At 52.0% G+C, this 16,067-nt stretch overlaps 1 protein-coding gene across 3 annotated transcripts in view; it reads left to right on the top strand.

Annotated features, from left to right (window-relative positions):
- The first annotated feature begins 5,204 nt into the window (after positions 1-5,204).
- The window catches only part of ACAP2 (ArfGAP with coiled-coil, ankyrin repeat and PH domains 2), a 32,909-nt gene continuing 22,046 nt past the window's right edge, over positions 5,205-16,067 (top strand). For all 3 annotated transcript variants that reach the window (XM_033150954.1, XM_033150955.1, XM_033150953.1), the window contains exons 1-5: positions 5,205-5,307; positions 12,180-12,237; positions 12,929-13,048; positions 13,522-13,575; positions 15,684-15,742. In XM_033150954.1, coding sequence (XP_033006845.1) covers positions 5,255-5,307; positions 12,180-12,237; positions 12,929-13,048; positions 13,522-13,575; positions 15,684-15,742 — 344 coding nt within the window. In that variant the 5' untranslated portion in view covers positions 5,205-5,254. The remainder of the gene's footprint in view (positions 5,308-12,179; positions 12,238-12,928; positions 13,049-13,521; positions 13,576-15,683; positions 15,743-16,067) is intronic.

Raw genomic sequence — 16,067 nt, 5'->3', positions numbered from 1 at the left:
TTTGTGGGGGGAGGGATTGATTGATTAATCAATAGGCATCTTTTTGTATAATATTTCTTCTTGGTTGTTAATCTTGATAGTCTGTATCTTGTTGCTGGAGGGGGAGAAAGAGGCAGAGAGGGAGGTGGCATTAATGCAGCCATGAGCAAAATGAAGGAGAAAAGGGGCTCTGCATTCCCTCCCTGCTTCCCAGAGCATCCCTGCAGTTATGTGGGGACTGTTCTGAGCCTGGAAATGATGCTCCAACTCTGCCATGCTGTGCAACGTTCTCTGCTTCTTCTGCTTGTGGGCTTGGCTGTGGAGTGGAGTTTTGTGGGCTCTTTCAGCATGAATCTCCGTTGAGCTGCATGCCACCTTGTCAGCTGAGGCACCCCAGGGGCTTGCCACACTTTCCCATAGTTGGAGGGAAGTCAGCTTTGCAAATCTGCGCCAGAAGCATCACTGGCACCCGTATACCTCCCTCTTCATGTCCAGAGCGATAGGGTGGCCTGGTGAACTGTGCTGCCATGCAGCCCTTGCGAGGAGCCAGGGCAGCCACCTGTGAGTGGTTGTGGATGGAAGACCAGCCTTCATGCTAGAGGCCCCAAGCGGTGGGGTCCTGGCTGATGGATGTTGCCAGCCCTATTCTGACAACAGCATGATAAGGTGAAATTGACCTGCATCCCCAGTGCAGTCTCCTTGTTGGCTGTCTGAGATTGTGAGCCCTCTGGGCAGGGATGTTGTCTGTTCTGTACAGCACTGGCACTAAATAAACAAGTCTAATACCACTGGCTTGCTTCCTCAAGCCATCCTGATTGCTTGCGAAGCTCCCCCTTGGCCCTGGGGGAGTTTGGGCCTGTTCTCTGCTGGCCCACCATCTGTGGAAACCTCCTTTGGACTTCAGGCTCCTCTGCAGAGAGGATGGGGAGAAATGCCTGCGTTTGGGATCAGCACCTCTTGGCTGGCTGGGAGAGGAGGAGTTGGCTGCATGATGCTGAGGCCAGAGTTCGTTTTGCATGTATTGATGGCCCTTTTCCTGCCAAGCTGCAACATTTTAAAATCAAGGTATATAAGCATTATGAAAAGCAGAAAAGCAGAGGGGTCTCTGGGAGCTGGTGGCCTCTGACTTCCCCTGGGAATGTGCGGGAGGGATCCTTCCTAAGGGAGCTCTGCATGAGTGCCGGTTCTTCACCAGGACATGGCAAGTGGAGGTGCCGGGTGAAGAACCCCCTCTATTTGAGGGAGGGGGAGGGAGAGAAGCTGCTTTTTGGCACCCAGCCCCAGCGGCTGAATCTGTTGTGAACAGTCTCTTTCCTTAGCATGCAGTTTTATAATCTGCCCAGACTATGATCCAAGTATAATTAATTAAGGTTAAGGCATTCATTTTATATGAATTTCTGAAGATTTTGTATCTCCCCCCCCCCCTTCAGCCAAGTTCCAAACATACAGTGTAGCACTTCTAGGCAATTGAAACCAGAATGATTACATTTTATGAACCTCCTTCCATTGTCTGCCCAGTGGCAGGGCTCTCAATCAACCATGCAAAAGGCTGAGCTGCCTTCCCTGCCTAAGCATTGCAGTGATTCCCTGCCGATTGCGCACTCCTCTGGTCATTCTCAGAATGACCCATTCTCAGAAAATGCGGAGTTTATTCATCAAAGAATGGTATTTCATTGAAGCATGCATTTAACACAGTCGTACCTTGGATCCCGAATGCCTTGGTACTCACGACATTTTGGCTCCCGAAAACGGCTAACCCAGAAGTGAGTGTTCCATTTTGCAAATGTTCTTTGGGACCTGAATGTCCAACGGGGCTTCCAATCGGCTGCAGGAGCTTCCTGCATTCAATCAGAAGCTGCGCTTTGGTTTCCAAACATTTTGGAAGTTGAATGGACTCCCAGAATGGATTCCGTTGAACTTCCAAGGTATGACTATAGTTGATTTCTCAAAAGAGGGAGGATTGGGGTTTTAGGGCTATGTTGTGTTTGTGCTTATGGTGTAGGGGAACGGTCAGGCTCATTCTCCTGACTTTAGTTCGAGGCCGTGGTGGGGACTTGGTACTACTTCTATGGTGTCACAATCCTCCCCCTCCAGCTTTAACAATAGGTATTGGGAAACACCTGGTGGGTGCTCTGATCTACCCTGCACAGCATGTCTGCAGCTGGCTGGCTTTTCTTTTTGGGTAGTTTTGTGGCATAGCAAAAGCAAGCTCCATCAACAAGCCTGCTTCTTCCTCTCCTGGCCTTGCAGGCTTTTCTTGGGAGAGGTGTGTGCTCACCCTTAGGGGGAAAGCAACCAGGAGAGCAGCCACACACCTCCCAGGGAACTTCCTCAGTCAAGTCAGGTACACATCAATTGCTGACGGCCTTTCCTGTGTTGAACCCACAAAGTCGAAAAGAGAACTCTCAGGGCAGCCTCCGGAGGGGCTGCTTCCTCCTTCCTTTTCTCTGCTGGAGGGACACCACAAACGAAGGTGCAAAGAGTTGCCAAGCTGTATGTTCAGCTGTGGGGCATCTTCACCAGGCTCTTCCTGCTCCATTTGCTCACTGTCACTGCCGTCACCAGGATGCAACTGCAGGAGCTCTTTGCAATGTCAGAGTGTGTTTTGGGTTGTTTGGTATTTAGAATAAGGTTCTTTATTTAACTGTATGCGTTTTTGCATTTGTTCAGCTGCTGAGGCTGCAGCCAAAGGGGATGTTTCCTGTTGTTGAGTTCTCATTTGTGGGGTGGGGGGAGAAGTTGGATCCTGGTGGACTTTGAACCAAACTCTCCAAAAAGGTGGAAAAGGTTTCCCAATAGAGTGCCTAGAGCAGGGGTCAGCAACCTTCGGCTCTCCAGATGTTTTGGACTACAATTCCCATCATCCCTGACCACTGGTCCTGTTAGCTAGGGATCATGGGAGTTGTAGGCCAAAACATCTGGAGAGCCGAAGGTTGCCTATGCCTGGCCTAGAGCATGAATAAAAAAACATGTTTAATTTTATTTTTTAAGATGAGAGGAGCCAACTGTCTTTTATGAAGTAGAATTATGTACGGTAAGCACTCAACCTACATGGGGGTTACTTTCCAGGGATCATGCCTAAAGCCAAAATTGCATATAGTCAAAACACATTGGTAGTCCCGCCATTGAACACAAAGGCTTTTTTCTCCAGACTCCTGTCCCCTTTCTTTCTTTTTAATTGCCAAGTGCGTAAATCTGAATGTGCACAAATAAAATGTGTGTAAGTTGCAGTTTACACAGCAGTACCTTGGTTTAAGAGCAGCTTAGTTTATGAACAACTTGGATTAAGAATGCTGCAAACCCAGAAGTAGGTGTTTTGGTTTGTGAACTTTGCCTTGGAAGCAGAACATGTTCCGCTTCCTATTGAGTGTGTTTCATTTGTAAATTGAGTCCCCCGGTGCTATGGGAAAGCTTGCCTTGGTTTAAGAATGCTTAAAGAACTGACTTCCGGAACGGATTACCGGTAAGTTCGTAAACCAAGGTAACACTATATAAATCCTGGTCTGAAACAAACAAAATGCTTTCCCCAAAGCTTATTGAGTCCGCTGATGGTGAATATTTGGGTCTTTGAGGGCAAGGAGGGTTGGGGGGGGGGGCTTGCTATATAATGTTACACTACAGCTCCCCAAATCCCTGGTCATTAGCCCTGCTGTCTGGAGCAGTTGGGAATTGCAGTTCAACCATGGCTGGTGAATTAGGGTTGGAAAGGCAGGGGAAGGGATACATGAGAGCATGAGACTGCTGGCCAGTGGCCCATAAAGTGCAGCATCCTGTTCTTACAGCAGCCCTTAATAGGAAACCAGCCAGCGGGATCCGAGCACAAGAGCATCTCTCCCTTGCTGTGCTTTCCAGAAACCGACATTCAGAAGCACTGCTGCCTCCCAAGTGCGGAGGAAGAGTAGAGTCACTGTGCAGCGCCCTCTCGGTAAAATGGTCTAATCTTAATCTTTTCAAGCCATTTAGGTTGGTGGCCTTGGCAGCCTCCTGTGGGAGGGAGTTCCGCAGTTCAGTTGTGCTGTGTCAGGAAGGACTCCATTTTGTAGCAGAGGAAGGGGCTGGGTAAGCGCCATTTGTCCAAGGCGGGCAGCATGGGAAGCCAAACCCCACGTCCCGTTGTGATCTGGATTAATGGGGGGGGGGAGCTTCTCTTTAGACCTGATGTGTTTGTTTGGTGGTTTCATTTTGCATTTCTTGTGTTGCTCAGCCACCCAGCAGAAGGGTGGCGGGATGAATTTAATGATGCTGATTCCCAGTGCCGGATTTACGTATAAGCTAAACAAGCTATAGCTTAGGGCCCCACTCTTGGGGAGAGCCCAAAATATTAAAGAGGAAAAAATCCGATATACATTTCCAAACTAGAAGATAAAAAAGCATAAAATGAAACCTACCTACAGCAACAATGTTTTGTGTTGCGTAGGCTCTTATGATGCAAGTCATGGGCCTCGCCTGCTAGCCTGCTCCCTCAAATATCCCTGGTTCGCTCCTTTCTATATACTGTACAGTATCGGGTGCCGACATTCTGCATGTGCAAATGGCTTTAGATACCTATGAGGTCCATAAATTACCATATAGCATATATTCAACACAAAAAACAGCGACAGTTTGTTGTTGACAAAGGACAGCTGGATATAGAAAGGGCCCCATTACTTTCAGGAGCTGAGGGCCTCACCCAACCTCAATCCGGCTCTGGCTCCGCAGGTGCGCGGGCGCCTCTTCTCCGCAGGGCTCACCCCCCCCCCCCGCCGGAGCGCCTCGGAAGCCCGTCCTGGAGGGGGGCGGGATCCTGGTACTGCCTACGTCAGCTGCTCGCGTTCCGCTCTGCTGCTTAGCAACTGGGCCCGCCCCCTCTCGCCGCGGCTCTGCCTGCTTCCAATTGGCTTACGCAGGATGCGACGACGGCGCGCGTTATGGACGAGCACTATTGGCTCTTCGGGCTGCCCCTTATCGAGGACGGGGCGGGTGAAGGAAGCCGAGGAAAGCGCTTTGGCAGGCAGGGATTGGCGCGAGCGGCCCGCACTCTCCCTCCCCATTGGCTCGGAGAGCTGCCCCTTCGGAGGCGGCCTGCGGAAGAGACCCCTGCCGCAGGCAGCCATTGGCTCGTAAGTAGCGCCGCCTGTGCCGATTGGTCGGCGGGTGGGGCGCTGGGCTGGGCTCCGCCCTCCCTCCCTCTCCGCCCATCCTGCGCACCGCCCCCCGCTCGCCCCGGGCAGAGCCGAGTGGAGCCTCTGAGGGAGAGAAGGAAAGATCGGAGGCCGGCGGCGGAGGGAGGCGAGCCATGAGGGTCGCCGTGGACTTCGAGGAGTGCCTCAAGGACTCGCCCCGGTTCAGGTCCGGCGGGAGCGCGGACTCCGGGGCCCCGGAGGGGACGGAGGGAGGGGAGGCCCGGAAGGGAAGCCTCCGCCCACGTCGCCTTCTCCGGCCCCCGAGGAGCTGCGGGGGGAGGGAACCCCGGGGGGGGCCATCTAGTCCAGCCCCCCGGAGTCGCGGCTGAAGCGTCCCAGGAAGGAGAGCCCGTCGCCGCCTGTCCTCCCCGCAGAAGCGCCTTTCTCGGCCCTTGGAGCGGGGCTCCCACCCAAAGAGCCGCTCGGCTCCCCTCTCCACCTTCTCCGACCCCGGCTGAACATCTCTGCCCTTCCTCTTCAGCAGGCACCCCCAAACTCGGCCCTCCTGCTGTTTTGGGACCACAATTCCCATCATTCCTGCCCACTGGTCCTGTTAGCTAGGGATGAAGGGAGTAGGGGTGCCTGCTCTTCAGGCTCGTCCTCAGGCCCCCAAACAAAGCAGCCCCCCTTCCCCATTTGTTTCAGCATGGGGGGGCATCCTCCAGCTTCCCCTCTGAGGCAGCCCGAGTGGGGTGGAGATTGTCCCTGGCCAGGGGCTCCGGGGGGGGGGAGAGAAGAGGCCTTTAAGCCAGTGTTTTTCAACCTTTTTTGGGCGAAGGCACACTTGTTTCATGAAAAAAATCACGAGGCACACCACCATTAGAAAATGTTAAAAAAATTAACTCTGTGCCTATATTGACTATATATAAAGTAATTATCTTGAATTTTTCAATTTTTCCCACGGCACACCAGGCAACATCTCGCGGCACACTAGTGTGCCACGGAACAGTGGTTGAAAAACACTGCTTTAAGCAAATGGGGGCCTCCCTTGCCACATTTGTCATAGCCCAGCTTGGCTTTGGGGCTTAGGAGGACCTTGCTAGCCGATCCTTGGGGGGCATCAATGCTCACTTTCATCCAGGTATGGACAGGCTGAGTACCAAGAAAGGCCTGGGCGCTCTTTGTGGTCCTGTGGTTAAGACTTTGTCTCCCGAGCACTGGAGGGCATTCAACATCAGGGTGCAAATGAGAAGGATCAAAAGAAGTAGTGGGTCCTTTTGTCAATATAAAATTCATGTGACTCTTCCATACGTTACTGTATTTGCTAAGTTACAGTGGGTGTTTCTGTGGACTGTTGGTTTGTGTGTTTTGACTTCCACAAGCAGCATTCAGCTTGAGCTCAGCTGCTCTGGAATGCATGCAAGAAACAAACCAGAACAGACCCAAATCTGTGTTACCCATCTCAACCAACTCACAGTAAGCGGTGTGGGGGGGTCTCACACACCGACCAGCCAATTCTACTTGATCTTGTTTTCTTCCATTTTTGAGCATCTGGTAAAAGCAGCTGATGTGTCCTCAGTTTGTGGTTAGCCTCTTCAGAAGTTTGAAACATAGGGGAAAGAACAACTGTTAGCCCTATATCAAAATGCTGGAAGGCAACAAGAATGTTGTCCCTTCAATCTCCTACTGCCTGCTTGGCTAGTGGCCTCAGATACATCCCACCATGGCAATTCCATCATTTATTTAGGCATTTTGATGGTTTGTTTTCTCTAGTTGCCTCAGGCATCCCTGCCACTCTTTCCTCACCTTCAGTGTTTCCCATCTACACAATGGGATTTGTAATGCTGGCCTCTCCAGGACTCTCCATTGCTGTCATTGAATCCACTTTTCAACATGTTGCTTTTTAGTCAGCTATCACAACACGGAAAGCAGAATAGGAAGTAGCCACAGTGGCTGGAGGGAGACCTGTGCAGCAGAAGCGAGTAAGGGACTGTGGTCCCCAGTGCAGGGCTTTTATGTCGGCTGCTTGGATGTATTGATGCAGACAATGCTTTAGTTAGACTGCATCCCACCGTAAGTAGCAGGGTGCCTTCACAGAGCTGATGTGTTGGCTGTTATGGAGACGTTTCTACCCTTAACTTGCAGGGTGTACCCACCCTTCCTGTACTGCTGTGTGCTTATGAAATGTTGGGTCCCTCCCTTGCCAGGCTGGACCACAGTGGCTCTTCTGGTCATGGAGGTTGTCTCAGATGGGTCACAGCCTGGAGCTTGAAAGGAAAGCTAGAAGGAAACATCCATGCAAGAGGCTGGCTTATTCTGCAAACCGGCGGGTGGTTTCCTGCCAGACTCCAGTGTATGTAATTCTTGGAACCTGGAGCTGATCAAGTTTAGCTGTCCTTTAAAATGGTTCCTTTTGCTGCTCGCGTTTACCAAATGAATAGAGATTTCTGTCTTGCTGTCATTTTACCTGAACACAGAGAAACAAAGATACAAAGCTGTTTACCAGGCAGGCTTCTCAGGGCTGCTGCTCTGCAGGTGTGATTCTTTCTGTAAAGTTACCAGAGAAACGGTTCAGGGGTAACTGGCAGGGAAAAGGGTCTCCCAAGTTTTAAGATCCCTTGGATGTGTAGCTGAAATGGAGGAAGAAAAAAGGGCTGAGAGAGTTATTTTTGCCAAGTGCTTTGAGATTTGCAGAATAAGGCAGGCATAGTAGAAATGCTGTGTTGCTATGCCATGATAAACTCTGGTTTACTGTGAGGGAAGCCAGCCTGAGGCACATTCATTCCTGTACCTTCTCCCAATCTGGCTTCAGGTTTCAATGAACCACTTTCGCATGGCATCTGAACCTGACAGACTACAGTTTTTTGAAACAAGTCTGCTTTGTAACCTGTGCTTGAAGTTGGCTTGTTTGAAGGAAACCATAGTTAAGATAAACTACCATTTGTCAGATTCGGATGACGTAACAAGCTGTGTTTAATCAGAAATTGGAAGTTCGAGCTCCTTGTGGTGGCGCTGGAAGAGGAGGGGTCTTGTGTGAGTCCAAGGCTTACTCAGCCTTCTTCTCATCTTAATAAACCATAGTCTCTCCTATCTGGATGCAGCCCTCTTTGTCTGTTGATGAGGCTGGAGAAATCTCAGGCGCCACAAAACTGGATTCAGACCGCTAGGAATGCAGTCTCCTTTCAGGTTTTGCGGGGCATAACCTCCTCAGTTTCCTTGTGACAGAGACCAGTGAAACTAGACAAGAGAACAGGCCTCGAGTTGACCCAGTTGTGCAAATGACGGATATCAAATGCAGAAGTTGTTTCAGGGAGGGGCTCCAAGCATCAAACCCTAACCAGTGTTGCTACAGAGCAACGCGTCAGCAAACTTTTGTTTGGTTTGCAAGGAGGAGGAAAATGCTTCTTCAAAGCACTGGAAAGCAGTATTTAATCTGCCACAGCTGTAAGGCAGAGGGTGGGGATGCTTTGTAATGTGTCACTTGCCTTTTGTGCTCCAGTCCTGAGTGGGGGGGGGGGAGAGCTTGTGACCCTCCAAATAGTGACCCTCCAGGATAGCTGATGGCGGTGAGGGGAGTTGTTGTTCTACAACATCTGGAGGGACAAAAGTTCCCTGTCCCTATGCTAGCACAACAGACTGAAAATACAATCATAATTGGCATTTTCAGAAGCATAAAGCTGTTTTAACTTGCAGCAGAATCCATTCTGTGAATCCCTGCAGCTGATATTTGGAAGCATTGCTGTCTCCAGGAGCAGAGCCATCCGGGCTTTGGGTAGCGCTCTCCTCCTCCCTGCATTTGCCTTGCCCTCTTTTAAAGCCTTCCCAGTTGGTGCCCACCGCTGTCTTCAAGAGGGACTCCTAGCCCTCGGGGGAGACTTTTCTGGGAGGTGCGGTAGCTGGAAGCAGAAGTGTTTTCTGCCAAGAACTACTTAAGTTAACTTGCCTTAGGATCTAAGCCTTTACTCCCAAAGATGGACCCTCTTCTCCTTTTTCTTTTTGTAAATGTGTTTTACTGTTTTCAAAGAAAGAAAATAACAGATACAAACAGTACAGAGCCAACAGGCAAGTCCCATATTTGAAAACTAGGGAGGGTACATGAACCCTAAGAGCCCACCGTACACAAGCTGGAGTAGTTTCTTGGTTAAAGGGACAGAGCTGCTGCTCCATAATGCTGTGGGTGCTGCCAGTGTGTCCTTGTGCTCTTTGGGCCCCAAGGGAAGAAGGGGGCTGCTTGACTGCCAACGCATCATCCAGCCACTCCTCTGCACGGCTGGAAACAGAGGATAGGATAGACCTTTTTGAAAAATGCCGACCCTCGACACACTCACATGCAATGTGTCTTTCTGTGCCCTCCCCCAACCCCACATATATCATGAGTTGCCTTAGTGCTTCAGATGCAGGGTTTTCATTTAGCAAACATTTAAAAACACACAGGGCAGCTGTGAAGACTAAGAAAGATCCTCCCAAGCAGAAGTCAGGGTTTAAACGCATGCTAGGAGCATGGGAAGCTGCCTTCTCCTGAGTTAGACCGCTCAGCTCAGTGCTGTTGACACTGGCTGGCAGCAGCCCTCAAAGGTTTTCCCCAGCCCCACCTGGAGGTGCCATTGAGGATGGAAGCTGGACCTGCGTGCAAAGCAAGCGCTGGGGGTGGACAGGTCCTGAACCTGGGGCGCTTGACACTTGGCTCTCCTTTGTTTTTGAGAGGAAGCTGACTTCCTGGCAGCCGGAGATCTCCACTTAGAAGAAAGTCCTTTTGGAGAGGAGGAGAGACGGGGACTCATTTGACCATTCTCTGCTCTGTTCAGAGATGGAGCAGTAATGACGTTCACTGGGGACCCTTTTCCATGGCAGATGCTCTGTGTTCAGTTCACTCAGGTTGCTATTTATTGCATACATAATCAAACGAAATACAGTTAGAGGAGCAAGCCTGGGGCAACTTTCAGTTTGTTTCCTGGCTGAAGGGGTGAACTGGAGCATTTCCGGACAGGCCTTGCATTCCCCGGCTGTTTTCTGTGGAGTGTTGGAGGCCAGTCTCCCTCCTGATGCCTCCGTTGCTGCAGCATTCCTTCGTTTGTGTTGAGTGGTTACAATTACATCGGTTTGTGTGGCGTCTCATCCTTGGCTGCTCCTCCAGTTTTGGATTCGGTTTCTCTGGTTTGTTGGTGCTGAAGCTCCTGCCACCCCCTTGACCTGCTGCCCTTTTGCCCTTCGCCTGAGGTTTGCTCCCTGGATGCTGCGCCTGAAAAGGATGGGGGGCCTCTGTTCATAGCCGGGGATGGAGAACCAGGGTGGGAGGGAGCAGAGCAGCCCAGGGGCTGGACTGCCTGCCTGCCCCCTTGCACACAGGGGCATCAGTAGCTTCCCTCATTGTGTGGGGGCCACCCTTCCCAGCCTCTCCCTCTTGCCTGCCAGGGCTGGGCAACTGGTTATAGCATTCAGTTCTTACTGCGCCCTTTCCCCGGTTTTTAATTGGGCACATCTTTTGCAAAGTGCTTTGTGAGCCTATTGGGAGGACAAAGCAGGATGTCAGGGTCCTAAATAAAACTTCTAAAACATTCTGCTTGTTTGGGAATCCTGGTGGCAGAAAAAGTTGAACCTCTTTGCCGGCCTGCCCCATTTGTAGCTGGAAAAGCAGCCAAGTGAGGGAGTGGGATGGCAGAGCCAGTGGCTGCCTTTCTCTCAGAAACGCCTCCTTCCCTCAAGCTGGCTCACCTCTCCTCAGCAAGCAGTTCCTCTGGCTTTCCGTCTGCAAAAAGCCATTCAGGCAGGTGCTGTCGAAAGAGGATTTTTAAACTTACCCAAGCACTGCTTTCCTACTAAAGATGCCCCCCCCCTTTCTGGCGTGGCCCTCCAAACCCCCATTTCACGTGTCTCGGATGTCCTCTGTTGGTTCCTGGTGCTGCTTGTGGGTCCGTCTGCTCCAGTTGACTGTTCAACAGGCTCCAGCTCTTCTGGGCTCCTCTGGTCCTTGAGGGAGAGCGCAAACGGCTGTGGGTGAGGCCAGCCTGGGCCTTGTCACTCTTGTTAATGCCAGGCGAGAGGTGCCTGCAGGTTGGCGCTTCTGCCAGAAGCATCCCCACTCAGCCAGGTGGGGGTCCGTGCATCACGGCTGGCCTGTGTCCGGGGCAGTCTCTGCATGGTGCTTTCTCAAAGGAGCTAAGTGAATAACATTCGCCTTCTGGCAGGCTGCTGGTGCCTAGTAATAATCAGAGTCCGTTTGCATAGCTCTCCAGGAACAGCCTTTGCTGGATTTGAGAGGGCCTGCTTTGCAGCTTAGACCCAAATGAACACTCTGCCTCTTTACCTGCCTCCTCCCCAATGGAAATGGCGAGAAGGGAGGAATGACCATTTGCTTCATGGCTTTTGTCCCCTCTGGCCCGCAGCTGCAGAGCCTGTCAGCTGTTTCCCGGCTGTGTGGTCCCCCGCAGCTGGACTGTGCATCCCAGTGGTGGGTGGGTGTGTGTGAAGAGACTTTCCTGGTTGGCTCTGCCCACTGGCTGCATTCCTCACACTGATCCTGCAGCTTCACGGAGATCAGAGTGTGGGGAAGGGGCTCTACGAAAGTGGCATAGAAAAGGCAAATATTTTTTTAAAGGTTGTCATCCTCCCTCCTAAATGTCAGGTTTGGCAGCATCGTGCCGTGAATGGGGAGAGTGTTTCTGTTGCACCCGGTGGTGAATTGAGGTCCCACCTGGCATTGGCAGTTGCTGTTGACTCCGCTCTGTGGACGGCATCCTCCGAGAGGCGACTCATTTTGCAAGCAGCCCTGAGTACTTGGCTGCGGTTGTTGACACCGAAGCCTTCCCTTCTCAGAGTTGGTGTGCAAACAGTGGGAATCTGGCCAGGAGTGTCTGAAGATCAGGGCCCGAGTGCAGGGTGTCTCCCTCTGCTACACAGTCCTCCTCCCCCTCCACCCTGTGCCTCTTGGTTGTGCCAGGATGGAGCACCCCCATCCCTCAAACCCCTCCATGGAGATCCACTGTAAGCCTTTCTGCAGTTGAACTGGCTGCTTTGCGTGTGGTGGGCCTTCTGTTAGCAACGGACGACCATCCCAGGGAGTCTGGAGGGTGTGACATCTCCCTTGTTTTCTCCTCGCAGGGCTGCTTTGGAAGATGTGGAAGGAGATGTGACAGAGCTAGAGCAGAAGCTGGACAAGGTGAGCAAATGTGACCTGGGCAGTTCCACCCCCATCTTGGTCCTAAGAGCTTCCCTTAGGAGAAGGCTTGGGGAGGGAGAAGCAAAGTTCTGCTGCGTAAGCATAAATCCCTGCACTAATGGAAGCGGGATATTGAATGCCACCCTTTAGGCCCAACTCCTAGTTGAAGCCAGTTGGGCTTCTGGAACCTGGGGGCAACCAGCAGAGCTCCTTCAGGTGATCTCAGTGATCAAGTGGGGATTGAAGGGCTCAGCTGGTCCTTGAGCTCTCCAGGGCTGGAGGTATTCAGGACTGGTTCACCAGAACTGCATGGCTCTTTATGCTGGGCCTGGGCTCCCTTAACTGCCAGCCAGCTGTTGAGGTGGGCATTGCCATGCGAAACACAACCAGTTTCTGGAAATCGCAGGTAGGCAGAGTGGCTGCCGTTGTGCTCAGGTTCTGCTGGTGTGCTTCCCATGGGGGGGGGCATCTGAATGACCCCTGTGAGAACAGAAGACTGGACTAGATGGATTACCTTTGGCCGGATCCAGCAACAGGGCAGCAGGGTCCACCCCATCCAGCATTTTCATCTGCCAAGGTTGTCAGCCAGATGTCGGAGGAAAGGGGCATTTGCTCTTCTTTGCTGCAGAGTAGATATGTTGAGAGATGACCGGGGCCATGAGATAGGAAGACTCAGCTGCTTCTCTTTCAGTTAGTGAAGCTTTGTATTGCGATGATCGACACGGGGAAGGCCTTCTGCCTGGCCAACAAGCAGTTCATCCATGGCATTCAGGACCTGGCTCAGTATTCCAGCAAGGATGCCCTCGTGGAGGTAAGTGCCCCCTGCCAAGTGGGCTCAGAAGAGTTCCAAATTCTGGGGTCTAGAGCTTCCCCTCGCCTGGGGAATGGGGTGGGGGGGGGCTGCCTGCCTGGGCACCTGAGTGGGCTTTCCTTAAGTGGGGGTGGGGGGAGGAATCCACAGTGCATCCAGGGAGGAGCTGTTCTTAAGAGAGTGTAGGAACTTAAATTGGCTCCCCATTAAATATCTGTTGCTTTCATCTCCTTAAGCTAAGCGTACTTGGCTCTTCAGTCTTTAAATGGTAAATATATCTGTTAGTTCATGCTGACCCCTTGAGAGAAGTTGGAGAAGAGGAATGTTTGCAAGAGCAGAATCACACACCCCCCCCCCGGCCCCCAGTGCAGCCACAGCCTCTGCTGATCCTTTTGGGAGAGGGGGCTTCCCTGCTGTTCCCTGGGCAGGAATAATCTGGCTGGCCTTGTTGCTTCCTCCCCCCACCTTTGCAGACCAGCTTGACGAAGTTCTCCGACAGCCTCCAAGAGATGATCAATTACCACACTGTAAGTTTCAGAAGTAGCTCCGCTTGTGGTGGGCTTTTCTCCTCTGTGGATTTAGAAAGCTGCTTGATAAAGATGTGTAAGTTTTTCTTCCTTGTGTTTCGAGGACACTGCAAGATACTTAGAAATGAAACGCCTCCTTAATAGATTTAATATGTCTCTCTCTCTTTATTAAAAGAATGTGTGTTTTGAAGTCCCGATGGAGCGTGTATGACTCGGTTGTTCCAGCTTCCTGGAACATTGCAGCTCTTGGCACTCTCTCCCGGTTGCCTTGGCTGGCCATCTGGAAATTCTGCCTCCCTCCCTGTCAGGCATGGGGGTGAATCTGCAGCCAGATCTGTGCAGGGCCTTGCACCTCTTAATGTCTAGCCTCCTTAACACAGAGGCTTTGTCAGAGATGACTCCTGCAGCCTGGTGGCAGCCTGCCGAATGGTGTGACTGTTTTTTCAGCTGTAGCAAAAGAAGGAAGTGTCCGCCATGCATCTTCCCAGCTTGGGGGGAAAGAAGAGAGATGGAAGGAAGTGGAGGGGCTCTGCTGCCTCCCGCTGACATTTTTGCAGCTTATTTGTGCAGTCCCAGAGCAGGACTCTAGAGCTTAGTAACCCCAAGTTTCTATCTCTCAGTGCCCCCTTGTGGAAGGCACAGGGCAGCGCTAGTGGGGAAAGGGAGGAAGAACTTCAGTGGGGAGACTGGCTGGCTGTAGGAAGGTGCCTTGGAGCAAGAGGCGTCCAGAGAGTCCTGGCAGCACTTCTCCAAGGCTGAGAGGGCATGCAGTGGGGGATGCCTGCCTGGGGCGTCCTGCACTTAAGCTGTGGTCCGAGGGGTGCCTTCTTGGCCCCAGGCGCAATGACTTTCTTTCCGGGCCTGTTTGTGAGGCTGTGGGTTGGAACCCTTCTTGCTAAGCCATGGGGTGTGCAGTGTGTGGTCTTTGAGGCAGAGGAGGGAGCCAGGTGGGCCCTGGGGTTCAGCGCAGGGCTGTAGCTGCTCCTCCGGCAGGTGCTTCCCCCCCCCCTTGCAGCCTCACTCCTTTTGCGCCTGCCTTCCATTTCTGATCCTATTGGGGAAGGGGGAAATCCAGGGCCCAGGAAAGGTGGGGCTTTATGTTCCTTTTTTTGTCGCTCAGTCAGCTGAAAGATGTGGGTCCGGCTGAAGGGGCTCCATTGGAAGCAGGAAAGTGTCTGCCAGCCATGGGGGGAGCGAGGAGAGGCATTGGGAAGCCTCAGGTGTGTGGCTCCTCCACTTGAGCACCTTGCAGAGCTTTGGGCATGGGGGGGAGCAGTACTGGTGGGGGGCTGGGTTGGGGGTTCACTGGGCTGCTGCAGCAGAACTGCTGGTCCTTGGTGGGGGGAGGCCTTTCTCCGGCTGGTCTGTTGAGTCATAAAACTATTCCTGTCCTGTCTTTTGGTCACTGAAAGGGGCCCCAAGGAGGCTTATGGCATTATAATCCTACAGTAGCAAATGCTAAAGAGAGAGCATCAAATGGTGCTAAAGAAAACGAGCCAGTGGGGAGGGGTGGGGGTCGCAGTCCAGAGCTAAAGCCCTCCAAGGCTCATGGAGCCAGCCGTGAAGGTGAACATGGATACTGTGTGCTGAAAAATAGTTCCGCAGCCAGTGAAGTTGTTCAGGAGCTGCTGAGTGAGATTCCCTTTAGCTTGTCCTAGTCTCCAACTGGACAGCTGTATTCTGGACCAGTCGCTGCTGCAGCTGTCTTCAAGGGCTGCTCCATAGGCAGCCCATGGCAGTAGCCTAACCTGGATGCCAACAGTTCATGCATGGCAGAGGCATAGCTGTCAACTTCCCCTTTTTTGCGGGAAAGGCCCTTATTCCAGCGCCGTTTCCCATTGCAAAAAAAGGAAGGTTGACCGCTCTGGGCAGAGGGCAGGCAGCCTCTGTTGTTTGCACCTTCTCTGGCTCCATGGTGAGCTTGCCGTATAATCTGAAATATCCTTTGAGTTTTAAAAAGAAAAGGGAAACGTGGCAAATCACAGAATCTCATTCTCGGGGATCTGTTGCCTGGGGACCCTTAGAGAACCGGGAGGAAGAGGAGGCTAGAAGTGCTGGTGCCTGGAATGTCTTTGAGCCTAACTTTCCAAGCATTTCCTCCATTTCAGATCCTGTTTGACCAAACACAAAGATCAATTAAAGCGCAGCTTCAGACGTTCGTTAAAGAGTAAGTATGGTTTCAGTTTTGCCAATACTTGTCCTTAAAGAATCTTGGTGTCTTTGGGGTGTTTGTGTGTCAGGCTTCCAGGAGGGGCTGTGGGCCAGCTGGACTCTAAAGTAGGGATTGCATAGCTCTGCAAGGTTTCCTTGGACATGCAGGTGGTGCAAGATTTTGCCTTACCGTGGAGTCTTCCCAAGACTTCTGATGCTGGAGAACAGGCACCCCAAACTCGGCCCTCCAGATGTTTTGGGACTACAACTCCCATCATCCCTAGCTACCAGGACCAGTGGTCAGGGGTGGTGGGAATTGTAGTCCCAAAGCATCTGGAGGG

This window comes from Lacerta agilis, chromosome 5 (assembly GCF_009819535.1).
Source record: "Lacerta agilis isolate rLacAgi1 chromosome 5, rLacAgi1.pri, whole genome shotgun sequence".
In the NCBI taxonomy this organism is placed as follows: Eukaryota; Metazoa; Chordata; class Lepidosauria; order Squamata; family Lacertidae; genus Lacerta; species Lacerta agilis.
This window is presented reverse-complemented; position numbering and strand designations above follow the sequence as displayed.